The following is a 13,926-nucleotide window of genomic DNA, read 5'->3' on the forward strand; positions in this document are numbered from 1 at the left end:
CTTTGTAGAGTCTGTAAAACTCAGGGTCCTTTCACTAACATTTGCAAACTGTGTGTTCTCTTCCTCTCTTTTTCCCCAAACACTTACTGTACTGTTTATTTAACAATTTAAGGATTTTGGAGAACTCAACCCTAAAATTTTATTTACACAAAACTCCTCTTAGTATCACTGAAAAATTAACATCTATACATTTTATTTAAAAAAAAGAAAAATAGATAACCTGATCTTTTTGATGTATAAAGTCTGCTTCTGCCATCTCAAAACATAAAAATACCTCAGCTAAAAAAGTTATGGGAATCAGTAATCTATTATCAACTTTATTTTTATTTTTAACTTTGCCTGGCTTTGACTTTCATGTCATTTGGGGAAAAAAACAAACAAAGTTCCCCTCCCTCCTGTATATTTAGTGTTACACCATACAATTTATAGCAACTCCAGATGGAAAAGGCTTACCCTCACTTGTTTGCTGGCATAAAGATAAATATAGTCCCCATTTCCGGAGAAATAAAAACAACTATTCCTCCAAAACACTTTAATTTTATTTTCAAATTCATTTTCCCATACTTGTCTGAAAGTAGCAGCTTCTTCTGCTTCTTAATGATGAGGAATCATTAAAATACTTAGTTTGAATTCTTTCAAAATACCAAACACAATAAAACTAAGAAAACCAGGAAAGACACATTAAGACATAAAATAGTAATAAAAGTGTGAAAATTATACAATATCTAGTAAGTTTTTATTTTTATAAAATGAATATTTTTAGGCCCAATTCTAGACACAGGCTCAATTAATCTGACTTCATATACAGTTTTCCTTCTATTAGCACTGGAGGAAAAAGGCCTTGGTTAATATTTTTTCATTGGCAGCAAGAAAGACCCCATCTTTATGTCTTATGGGTAGCTCTAACAAAATGAAATGGTCCCACTGGAAATAATGGAGAAATTTAAAGAAGAATTTCTTAAATTAACTCTCAAAGAGCTTTACACGAGAAATTAATATATGAAAGATATCATCTATTTATATTTCGTAAAACAAGGGGCTCTTCAATGCTGGTGCCGGCCATCCTTCCTGGTTCTGGAATTCTATCTAAAAATGAAACAGACAAAAATGTTTTCACACATCTGGAGAACCAAACATATACGTTACTTTCTAAATTATGAACTTTGATATAGAATATCATCATAGGAAGCCCAAGCAACTTTATAAATATATTTTTTCCATACAACTGTATGAGATAAGAGCTTTGCATGACAAAAGATTAGATTGTAGACAGCTTCAAATCTGCTTTAGTAAATCAATGAACAGAAACATGAAATTGCACAATCTGTATCAGGATCCCCCAGTCTTTGCACCAGTTTATTGGAATAATTATTCAGCAACATAAGCAAGACAATTTTTAATATAAAAAGCAAGATAGATGTTAGATACAAGATTGTGAACGTTGTGCAGATGAACGGACTTGAATACCTTAGTATGCACCCTAGTTAAAACAGCTAGGTAGTTAGTATTTTAAACACATTTCAGGGAGTATATTAAACCCACTTCAGCTTTTGTGTCTCTACTAACATTCCATAAACACATGCAAAAAGTAATTTCAGACTATAGTAACTTAAAGGTTAAAAATATTACAAGTCTACTTTTATATGTTTGTTTAGTTCAAAGTGCAATGTGCTGTCATGCCTTATGATTAATCCTGTCTTGTAACCAACTCTAAGCAATTTATCCCTATGTGAAATTGTATTGGAGTCAACAGGACAAGATGACTATGCACAAGTTCAATTTTGAAACTGAGGCACAAAGTTTTATTCAAAAATCTTGTCTAAGACTTCTCTATAGTACTGAATTTATTTAAAAAAAATAGGAATAAGAATTTTCTAACAAGAAAATTACAGTTACAGCAGTTTTGACATTGAAATTTTACTTCTTCAGCCCCCCCTTCTGGCAGAAGGGTAACAATATTGTATCCATGAATTAAGAAAAGGTGCTTATTTCGTACTTTTCTCATGCTTCTTAGATGTTGTAATAATATCTCAGACCTCAGTTTTTGTTTTTTTTTTAAACACAAAAGTAATAGATGATATTACTATTACTAGTAACATGATAGTACTCAATGGCTCAAATTCTCACAGAGTAGAAAGTGAAGTAATATGCCAAGCAGATTCTTTTAAGGAATAAAAATTAACTACTGATCCCTTTCATTCTATAACATAGGCAGTATTAATACTAAACCAGCAAAGAGCAGACCAGAAAGGGAAAAAAATCTATCAGTGTTCTACTGTTGAGAAGTGAAGTCAAAGTGAATTACATGCGTAGAAAACATTCATGCCCAAATGCAGAATTGACAGCTAAAGAATTAAGAATGTTCTATAGAAATCAAGTTAGAACAGATGGGAAACAAGGAGATATGCCCACTATTTAATATATTTTACTGAGAATTTGGGTTAAATTCCTATATTAAATTCCCAACGTGATAAGACTATCTCTACCTTACCCTTTCCAAATTTGCAACAGTGTAAGAAGTACAATCTTGCCAGTTTAACTTTTAAGAAAATGGGAAAACAAATTGGTAGATGAGTTTTGTGATACTGAGAATCAGGTTATCGATATATTCTGGACTTTACCAGCAACTGCAGCAGTAAATCTCAGTTTCTAAAAGCATAAATGGCATATCAGATATTCTACCATGTATTAGTTAGCACAACTGTTCAATTTAAATGAGTTTTCAGTCTTTAAGAGTCCAAAAGACTTAACAGAATAAAGCTAAATAATTCCCCTTCCCTTTAGTAGCTAACAAATAGCTACAGCTACTGCAAGGTAACAGGAGCTTCACAGTATCTTGCACTGCTGAAAATTTATACAGGTTTTGCCATCTCCAATTTTTAAAAATGCCTTTTTAAGTAACGTATCTTTCCATATTAGAATGAAAGTTCAACTGCTGACACATTTGAATGCCAGTCGAGCATTTCTGAGGGCAATCAGATTTGTATTCTGTACAAGCTGTCTCATTAGCTTACCAGCAGAAGAGAAGCAGGCCTAAAAGCTTGTTTAAGTTGGATGCTTATTCAAAGGAACATACAGAGCTAGTTTTAGAAATCAATTAATTGGATATAGTAGGACTTTTCTTAAACAAATATATGAGCAACATTTAAGGTCAGGTCACAGAGTTCAATGGTATTTTGAGGTGTAAACACTGTTCTACTGAAGATTTTTATTTTTTATTTTTATAAAAAAGGTGTCAGTTCAAAACATTCCTTGCACGGAGAAGGATGTACCCTGCGTCCATCTGCATGATTATGTAGTTATAAGCACAAGTATCTCATACAAAATCTAGTCGCAAACCAAACTTCTGCAAAAATGACTGCATTCCCACACCTACCTCTTTGATTTTGCTCAGTAGGTGGTTTGCCGAGGTTCTGCCTTGGATAACTCAGCGAAGACCCTTTCAGGATACTCTGGGTACTTTCTTCTTTACCACCACGTAAGAAATGAGATATAATTCCATACAAGAGAGGTCTGCTCAAGACAGAAAAGTAAAAGCAGCCAATGAAATACCGAGCACTAATAAAACCACCCTTTCCTCCTAAGTTCTTAGACCTTAATGTTCACTCTTAATGTATGTTCAGATGCCTCTAATTATTTAAATACATTATGCCAGGTGTAATTATATAAAGAAGCACAGATCTAAGCTCCCTCTGAAGACCACCGCTCTCCCAAAAAGTTTGCATTAAGAGACACTCTCAACTAAACTCCAGATTGCTCCTGTAGGGTGAACCAGAGCACGCTTAGCACATGAACGCAGAGCCACATTCTCACTGATGCAATACAGAGGATTGCACCGGAGCCCACAACACCACTGCATACCCCAAACTTGACTTTTACTAAAAGCCTGAGGCAGATTCTTTGAGACCAAACTAAAGAGACCCACTGGACATGTTTATACCTGCTTAACACACTATCTCATGAAATAGTTGTATCAGAACACTGTGAATTTATATCTGATCTCAGCGTGTGCTATCTTTTTATTGCTCTACAAATCAACTTGCTGATATGCACAGAACATGTTTTCTGCTTCTGACTGAAGGAAACACTATAGCGCTAAGAGACTTGTTGTTTGGTATGCAAGTACACTAGCTGTAGAATGCATTCTATAGCACTTGTAGAATTAGTCGTAGTTTGGAGTATGTTTGAAAATGGCCCTCTGTTTGACACTGTGAGTTTGAACCCAGCATATTAGCTGCATATAGGCACGTGATATAGTCACATTTCAGTTGGTGAGAACATTTATATGCGATTCACACAAACACTAAGGGGAAATATACGCAGAAAAAATACACTGTGCATTCCAAAATCAATCCTTACACTGATTTTGCATTTGCATCTTCAACGATGTTCAGCTCTTTGACAAGAAACTGTCTATCCAAGGGCACTTCAGGCTGGCCAGCTTCTGGAAAAGAAATTTCCCCACAATTCTTAAGACTGGTAAAAAAAAAAAAAAAAAAAAAAGCATCACCAGTTAACTTTTCGACACTACCCATGAGACTTACATCAGACCACTCACCTCAGTTTTTAGACTATTTCTCTCTAACCCTATACAGTAATTTCAGGGAACACAAGTATTACTGTTTCATACTAATATAATTTAAAGTGGCATACTACCGGTTTAGTCTTCACTCTAAAGGTAGATCTGAAAAGTATTAAAGTTTACAGTATAAAGATGAATTAATCAGGCAAACAACTTCCTCTAAAGAAGTACTGTTGTTAAACTGATTCCATCCATTAACACATACTGTCTCCATTCCCTCTTCTCACTGAGATGAACCTTTGTGTCTGTAATTTTCATAGTATGAAAACGTCAAATTCTTATATAGCAAATGCAATTACCACATCTAAGCCCAATTAGAAAACTGCAAATTTCAAATACAAATTAGCAATAGGTACAAGCATAACTACATGCCGTACCACCTAAATTATAGCTACCATTTAAACATTGTAGCTCTCAATTATTAGTATTTTAGCACAGCCAGTAACAACTAACTGCTGTTGTTCAAAAATAGGGTCCTTCTTCATATCTTTTTTTGTATGTAAGGATTAGATTGTAAAGACAATGACGATTAGATGTAAGGACATCTAATCACATTTCTCACAGTTTATACACAGGAACTGCTGTAATCCAGACTATCAACTACTTTAATAGATTAGTTTAAATTATTCTTCAAAGATTATTTTTTAATTGCAGGATTTGATATTTTTATTTCATCCAAATGCCAATGAGAAAATTGTGATACCCACTTTAAAAATAGTTAGCCATTCTCCAGTACAAAAGCAAGCTATTTTGGTTTTGGAGGCTGCTAGCAAACTTTCTTGCTCTTGCATCAACTGTTTGGTCAATGTAAATACTATTTACCTCAAGGATAAGCCGCAAAGAACATGTTTTCTTGAAAACTAATGGGATGACTTGGCTTACTGCTGCAAATAAGGTGGTGGAGAAAGCGTTCACGGGTTACTTACTTCCAGGGAAAGAAGAGATTGTGCACTTCGTTCCCACCTCTTAATTCCATAGTGCAATTACTCAGTACATCACAGTGACACCCCAGCACAGCGGTGACAAAGCCGACGCCCGGCCCCCTACCTGCGGTGAGCACCGACGCCGTGTACTTGTACTTGTTGTACTCCAGGTACTCCCGGACCAGCTCGTTGATGAGGAGATTTTCACGGGACAGCGGCGGCCGGGGCTCGCTTTGGTCATCCAGCGCGTGAAAAACTTCAGCTCTGATGTTTGCTCTTATTTGCCCGAGGACACCTCTTTTTTCCAGCGCCTCCTTTAGGGCTGTTACCACAAGAAACCAGCGGACATAAAGCCAGGCGCGTCCCGGGACACCCACTCCCACCCCACCACCACAGTTCCAGCACGCAAGGAAATTAACAGAAGATACCCGTACCCGCGGCTATACCGCTCCTACCAACACGGGGATCGTTACAGATAAAAGCAGAGCCCCCAAACACACCACAGCCCCCGCTAAAGCCCTCAGGGCGCCCTCACAGCCCTCACGGTACCCGCCCCGCCCCCACCTTGTTTCAGCTCCACCACCGTCGCCATGGCCCCCACCGTAACACCCCCCAGTGCGCATGCGCAGCGCGGCAGCAGGGGACAGCAGCCTGGTGGTCCTGCCTCATGGCGCCCGTCAGCCAATTGGGTTGCGCGGTGGGCGGGGCGGGGCCTTAGGGTGGCGAATGGCGGCGGGGCGGTGCTGCCTGAGGCGCTGGCGGAGGAGGGCGGGAACGTGGCGGCTGAGGGGGGCATGGGTGCCGCCCGCCTCTGAGGGAGCGGGGGTACTGGCAGGTGTCCTGTGTGGGGGCTGTTTTATTTTTTTTTAAATAATCCTTTTATTGAAAAGAATCTTTTAATTTCGAAGGTTGTCAATGCTTTCTCCCTTTATTAACAGGGAGAAAAAAAAATAAATGGAGAAAGTTTCTCCCTGATAAGTTTTACGCTGCGTGTCTCAGAGATGAACCTTTCGTTAAAGGGCTCATCAAGGCCGAGCTTTTAACTGAAGGCTTTTGCTAAAACGCTGCTGGACGCTGCGGGTTTTGCACGCACAAGGTCTCTCGTGTGCCTGCTTTGTGCGGAGGCGTGCATGCGTGCCTCGTGTTGCTGTGAGGAGGTGGCTGTTTATTTTGCAAGCGAATGAAATATTCCCCAGGGAAATGCTGTCAGTGTGGGCGAGCTCCCTGGGTTTGTCACGGTCTAGATGGAGCAGAGCCTGCCGGGCTTGGGGGAAAATATGAGTCGTCTCAAGCAGCAAGCCCCTACGGCCTTTAAGGAGTGCCAGCTTTTTTTTTTTTTTTTCTTTTACCAATGTTTCTTCTTAAAGCAAACATTTATATTCAGAGTTTCCAAGGAATATCTGAAAGGAAGCACGAAATACAACTCAGAGAAAAAAGATTTCTGAGTTAATGCTGAAGTTAACCTGCTCTTTTCACACAGCAACCACCTGCAGGAGTGCCTCCACAACAGGGCTGCTATGCGGCCCCTTCAGGGACAGATAATTTTCTGCTGTACCACTTCAGCTATAAGCTTATATTCTGTTATCGTACACAGAGTATGTGTAAAAGTGTAAGCTCTTACAGGCTGTGTTATCCATTTAGATTTTTTTTTTGTAGCTTAGTGTGCTATTAATAGTGCTATTAAAAAGGTTCTTCCAGCTTAACCACTGGAGCTCCTACCCTGTATTGACTGTCAGAGCTATTAATGTTTATATGTGCTGCGATCACACCAGAGAAAAACTGTTCCTTACAGCCCAGGGGCAAGAGGATAACGCACAGGGCGAACTATGACTTAACTTTTTGAACGGAAGATGTAGTGAGCATCAATGCATCAAAACAACAACCCACCAATGTAGTTAATAGGATTTTGAGATGAATTTAGAGAATGTACAAAACAGGACAGAAATTCTTAATTAAAATTAGGGGAATTAACATTTATCTGTTCTCTTGCAGTACTGTAAAGATTTGAACATGGTATGAACTAAGGCATGGGTTAAACTGGCGCATTGAGTATAGCTTCTGACACCCATTTATTGGTTTTTCTTTCTGAAAACCATTTCTTGGTTTTGATCTTTCTGTGGTAATTCTCTTCATCAGGGGATATGTGACCTCGGTGTGAGTTGAACGCTGCTGCTGCTTCTGCTTCTTGGCCTGGCATCCTGGGAGTGAGAGAGCTGAAGAGACAGACCAGAAATGCTGCAGGTGGACGGGCAGTCTGGCCAGGGCTGATGATGAGTGAGCACAGCTTTGTTCCATGAAAGTGTGCAGGTGAGTACAGAATCAACCTGTGATAGTTTTTTTTGTTTGTTTGTTTGTTTTGGGGTGTGTGTGTGTGATGCCTGATTTTTACACTAGCCCAGTGAGACCTGTCTCTGTGTGAATAACTTCTCCACTACCGCGGTTGCTGTGGACACAAAAGAGCATTTTAAATTGAGGTTCTTTATGTAACTTGCATAAGGAAACTTCAAATGTTGGTGCCCCTTTTTTTCATACATCAGTGTATGATGCCATTCCTACGCATGGGCCATCCATGCTCCAGCAGGTCTGTTCTGGTACACTAGCCTGTCAGCTGAGCATTGATGCCGCGAATACATGTTTAACCGATGGGTTTTAAATCAGATATAAGGAGTGTGGAGGGAACCAGCTCCCATGAGGACTGTTTGAGGGAGCTGGGGATGTTTAACCTGGAGAAAAGAAGGCTCAAGGGAGACCACGTTACACTTTACAGTGACCTTAAAGGAGGTTGTAGGTCGGGGCAGGCTTTTCTCCCAAGCATCAAGTGATGAGACGCCTCAAGTTGCGCCAGGCGAGCTTTGGGTTGGATTTTAGGGGAAATTTATTTACTGAAAAGGTTTCTCTGCCTTCCCCGCCCTTCCCCTCCCCTCCCCTCCCTTCCCGCCGCCCGCCCTCGGCCGAGGCGGGGCTGCGCAGCGCGGCCGGGCGGCGCCGCCGGGGCTCGGCATCCCCGTGACCGCGGAGCCCAATCGTGGTGGTGCCGGGCCGAGCTGAGCCGTGCTGAGCCGAGCCGTGCCGGGCCGTGCTGCTGGGGTGCCGCCGGCCGGGCACGGCGAGGTGTGGAGGAGGAAAGCGCAGCGCTGCGGGCTCCATGGGGATCGAGAGCTTGTGCAGCGCCGATGCCTCCGAGCCCTTCTGGGTGAGCCGCGGGGATGGGATGGGACCGGCTCGGCTCGGCTCCGCTGGGCTGCCCGGTACCGGGCGGAGCCGCCGGGAGCCGCGGGCCGGGGGAAGGCGGCAGGGCCGGGGGCCGCCGGTGTGGGGCCGACTGTGGGGCTCGGGGAGCTCGGGGGGACTCCGGTGGTGCCCGGGGCTCGCAGGGGAGCAGCCCCTGGCTCCGGCCGCCCCCGGCTGGACGTGCAGTGGCAATAACCGCCCGCATGGACGCTCACAGCCGGCTGGAGCGGCATGCGGGGTTGTGAAGGAGGCCAAACATACGCTTTCCGTGGAGGTGCAGTTGTAGCCCGCTTGCAGAGCGATGTTTTCAGTTTTTCTTAAGAAACAGCGGTGAGCGGTGTGCGGATGTTGCAGTGCAGGTCTTGCTCCTGCCGAGGCACCCAGTGCTGGCAGCAGTGCGGCCCCTGAGAGGGCAGAGGGGTGCTGGAAACCCTGCTCTGGAGGAAACAAGGTGTGTGGACAAACAGGTTGTGCAGAGGAGGGGAAAAACATAGACTTATTTCTTAAACGACACCCCTCAGAATGTAGAAAGCAAAATACACGCACAAAACTTGGGGGGGGGGAGCTGCAGAAGGTGATGTGGGGTAAGAGAAAAACACATGGTCTTTCGTAGACTGTTCAAAAAAAACTTTTAATGTTTTTATCGGGTATTTGCCAAGTGTATTGGGCTAATGGGATACTTTACTGGTTCAGAAAAAGATAAGATATCTCAGAAGATAACATTGCATTATTTATCTCAAGAACCGTTAAAATATTACTCAGCAAATATTAGGAAGATCGTTTGCACCTCAAGGTGTTTAGCTTTTCCAGCCCACCAGAAGTCACCTTGTTAACCAACTTCTATGTTGCTTATGTTATCTCAGCTAGTTTCCAGGTTTCTCAAAACTGTCTAAATTATGAGCTGCTATCAGATTTTCCTTCCTCTCACTCATAGAACAAGACCTTTTTATTTGAAGTGTCTAAGACAGTACAGGTTTCAGAATTCTCTTCATGGATAAATTTAGTTGAGAGTAGTAGTCTTGTGAAAAAGAGTTAGCTGCATTGAATTGTGGAATTGAAGCATCAGGTAGGAGCAACAACTAGACTTACTGTGTTCGAAATGTCTAGTTTGCCTAGGACTTCTGATTTACTGATTGTTTTGTTATAAAAACAATTAAAATACTTGTATGTAATACAGCCATTTTTGATGGTTTTGGTATGTTGTAATTTCTGCAGAGCTTTTTTACTAGCTGCTTTGGTTTCCAAGAATATAGATGTCTTTGTGATTTGTCATCCTTCTCCAAACCACGTGGAGTCTGCCTTTCATTTCTTGAGCAAAAGATCCTGTGGGTGTGGTTGTTTGATTTATGGATTCTTCTAATCCTGCAAAAAAGTGATTGTGGATTCCAGTTGGTGCAAGATGTGTCTGGAAAAGTATTCTCCTTTGTTGAACTTTGCCTGTTAACATCTCGATGCAACAACAAAGCAGATGCATTGTTCCAAGTGGTGGGAAGGGTGGAAATGCTAGTAGTGGTGTTTATGGGTACTCTGACTACAGTTTATGGTATTTCCATTGTTGCTATGATTTGTTGATGTTGAAGTTGTAGTGGATTTCCAGAAAATGCCTGTGCGTATGCTGTGTTTTATGGGACTTCCAGGTACCACCTATGCCTGTGCTACTGTCTTTCCTGTCTTGAGGGGTGCTGCACGCTTCCGCTTTTCAGGGCTGGGCCACATTTATAATAGCTGGTGACACAGATATTTGCATTCTTGTGGTGAGCTATGGTCACATCAGCTGGGCTGAGGCCCCGCTACTTGGAGGAGCGGGATTTCCTAGCACTGGCAAACCCAGTTTGTTTCAGTGAAGGAGATGCAGCTTCTCTTAATTGTGGTGTTGAGTTTGGAACAGCTCAGTTCCAAATTGTGGGGGACACTTCACAGGTAGAAAGGACCTAACGCGCCTTTAAAAACCGTTATGCTAATCTTCTTAAGCCTCGCTACCCAGGATTTTTCTTGTTTGCACACCTAAGGAATGTTACTGTTGGAAATTCTTGTCTGAATTAAACAGACTTTTTATTTAATACTCACTCTGAAAGGTCCACAGCCCAGTCTGCTGTCTTCTTCAGCCCTTGTTTTCCTCTTGCTGTTTAACCCATCTTTGGTACCCAGCATCTTAACTTTTACCGCAACCAGATTTGTGTACAGAACTTCGCTGTTCCTTGCTATTCTTTGAACCAGGCTCCCTTTTTGGAAGCATGCTGTTTCATCCTTGCTGTCTCCCCTAGTGTTGTTGAATATCTCACTGCAAGGATTTCATTTGTAATACAAAATTACTGCTGTGTAAGATGTTGAGGATACCAAAAGCTTTAAAAAACAAAACAAAACAAAAAACAACACAAAAAAACAAACCACCGAAGAGCCTGTGAGTTAGGGGTAACATTTTGCAGTACTTGCGTTTCAGTTCAGTGACTTTAAGGGCCTGTTTAAACTGGAAAACTTGTGTCCTGAAGTGCTGGGATAGCTTCATCTAGAGTATCAAAAGTATATATGAGTGCAGTCTGCCTTGCTTCAGTACTAATGTGCAAAAAAAAAAAATAAAAAAAATTGAAGGGTTGAAGAAAGCTATCATTTTAGATCCAGGATGGTAGTTAAGGGAGGCCTTGAACTTAATGTATATTTTTGCTCGCTGACCTAGCAGTGTGTGTATATATTTATGCACACTTGCATGATCTATGGTCTCAGTGCAGTTACATTCTGAAACAGTCTGCTGGTTTTCCTCTGAATACAGTTTTGAGGTAGCTTCAGTTTTTCACAGCTTGTAAGCTATGTGGTATCACGTCTAAAGTCTGTTTATGTCTGCAGTTCCTGAAGGAAGAAGTTGGTAACTTTGTGATGCTGATGAGTTCTCATAGCTAAGGTGCAGCAGGGCTTATATGAAAAAGAAGTAGGAGGTACAAAAACGCCGATTCAAACTAAGCAGTTCTTTACAGTCTGTCCCCAGCTGTTCTGCCAGGTTTTACACGGTGTCTTAGTTATTCATTAGGTGTTTATAAGTCAAGTACAACCTGAAACTTTGAGGTTCTTGCTTATGCTTGCTGATAATCTTCCTGAAAGAGAGTTCTGAAGGAAAACCACATTTTTTTTATGGAAGGAGTAATTTCATGTTCTCAAGTTCTGTGGCTCATGCTGTCATGTATTAGATAAGTAGTAAATTAGTACATATCTTGGAATCTTGGAGCTTTTTGCACTGTGAAATGTCTTTAGTGCATTTACTTAGTCATAAAATGACTTACAAAATAACTTGTGGCAATTAAGATTTTTTTTAATGTATCAATAATATACTTTTATAAGCACTGATAGCCCATAACACAGTTACTGATGTGACACTATCAAATGTGAGATCTCTGGATTCAAGCTATCATGTGGATGCAGCTTGGGCAAGCAGGCAGACAGTCTTGGAAGCTTAAATGCAGTGTGTGGTTTGTACCTAGTGAGTTCCATTTGCTTTTAATTTGTGTGTTTATTTCCTCCTTTCAAAGGCTCAGGCATGACTGGGAGGTCAGTAATGTCGTAGTGGCAAACAAAAGACACTTACAGAAGGATAAAGAAGTTTAATACAAAGAATATTTAAAATAAACCAGTATAACAGATACTTATTACACACACAAGTCTAAAAGTCCTTCACAAAGGAGATCAGTGACTGCATAAATTAGGAAGAAAAAAAAGGGGGGGGGAGGGAAGGGGGAAGTAATGTTCTGTAGTCTTAATTTACAGAAAACTAGAAGACAAGGTGGTGTTTAATTTAACTGGAGGCAGCTCCTGCAAAATGGTGTTTCAAGGTTTTGCCTAGTTTAGGTAGTAATAAGACTGTTGTGTTTTACACCTTTATCTTCACAGTGGCAATTTCAATATGGGTTTTCTTAGCGATGTTTGAAGACAGATTGCATCTTTTAGTAATTATTGCCTGCTTTTCCCTGTAGTTTGATAGTACTTTGTCAGTGTGTTTGTGGCAGAGCAAGGTAGATAGCCTCAGGTTCTGTGAGAGTGGTGGTAAATCTGTGAGTTTAGGTTCTTTAGTTATAAAGGTACAGAGTTTATGAGTGTATTTGTTACAACCCTGGTATTAAGAATTCCAATGAATATGCAGATAATAAAATTGCTTGTATTTACTGACCTAGGAAGGTCACACGTGGACAGGAATTAGAACAGAGGAGGAGCAGAGAGTTAAACAGGAAAACCTTTACACAAGATGGTGCATTTATTATAATTAGCAGCTAATTGCTTTACTGTCACTGCTTGGTTGAGTTTTCATCTGAGGAGGAAAGCCAGAGCAATTTGTCATCTCCTTCTCATTTAAACCTGTAAAAGAGTTTTGTCTGTGGTCCTTTTTCATAAACATTAAAATGGTCTCTGTTGGTTCAGGATAGGTTAGTTCAGGGAAAATACAGGAAAATGAAGCCTGATTACTGTGAGTTGATGAGGATTTTCTTAACAGCTGATCTGTCATTTTACAGCTGTCGGTGCAAGATAAATGTTCCAAGGTTGCTCAGAAGAATTGAGCACCCCAATAAGCTGTGCCCTTCCTGCAGCTGCAATGCAGTTTACATTGAAACACTGCTATACTCAGCCTACGTGGAGGTTAAGCGGGGTTGCACTGAAGTCATTCTGGGTCACATCTCTAAAAAGCCTATTGCAGGGTACTGACCTTTTACTTACTTTTAATAGAGTCAGAATTCCTTGCATTACTTTTTTCTCACTGTTTGCATCTGTGATAGGTTCAGACACAGCTTATTACAACTTGAGCTGTTATCTTAGTCCTTTTGTAAGCTTTGTGTACAGGTGTGTTCAAACTTCTCACGGTGACTTGAGTTTGATATACAGGCTGTTGAGTTATTAAACGAAAATACCATTTTTAGTGCAAAAAGGAGATGAGAAAAGGAATATTTTTCCTGTGTCATTTTAAATAATGTTTTTAGTTCAGAACTTTACAGAAGGATAAATGTTGTACCCTTAATTATGAAACTGTTAATGGTAAACAATATTTGTTGTCATGGGGCCAAATGTTGTCTCATGGTACTTGCAGGCAGGGCAGGGTAGAGAAATATTACAGAGTCAGAAACGCTTGAAATGTGCTGATGCTATCTGCCATATGTTTACCCGGCACAAAGAAATAATGCCGTATTTCAGAGGTTTTTTTGGCTTCTTTGGATT

The 13,926-nt window shown here is 41.0% G+C and overlaps 2 protein-coding genes across 4 annotated transcripts in view; one reads left to right on the forward strand and one right to left on the reverse strand.

Moving 5' to 3' along the window:
- Positions 1–333: 333 nt before the first annotated feature.
- CEP20 (centrosomal protein 20) lies at positions 334–6,154 on the reverse strand. Its single transcript, XM_082772884.1, has 5 exons — positions 6,070–6,154; positions 5,630–5,827; positions 4,360–4,444; positions 3,377–3,513; positions 334–1,086 (listed from the first exon to the last, which is right to left on the reverse strand). The coding sequence occupies exons 1-5, from the start codon at positions 6,095–6,097 to the stop codon at positions 1,010–1,012; spliced, it is 525 nt and encodes a 174-aa protein (XP_082629010.1). The 5' UTR covers positions 6,098–6,154; the 3' UTR covers positions 334–1,009.
- A 2,340-nt stretch (positions 6,155–8,494) lies between these two features.
- Positions 8,495–13,926, forward strand: part of ABCC1 (ATP binding cassette subfamily C member 1 (ABCC1 blood group)) — a 55,679-nt gene continuing 50,247 nt past the window's right edge. For all 3 annotated transcript variants that reach the window (XM_082772845.1, XM_082772843.1, XM_082772844.1), the window contains exon 1: positions 8,495–8,698. In XM_082772845.1, coding sequence (XP_082628971.1) covers positions 8,651–8,698 — 48 coding nt within the window. In that variant the 5' untranslated portion in view covers positions 8,495–8,650. The remainder of the gene's footprint in view (positions 8,699–13,926) is intronic.

This window comes from Aythya marila, assembly GCF_965140915.1.
Source record: "Aythya marila genome assembly, chromosome: 15".
NCBI lineage: Eukaryota > Metazoa > Chordata > Aves > Anseriformes > Anatidae > Aythya > Aythya marila.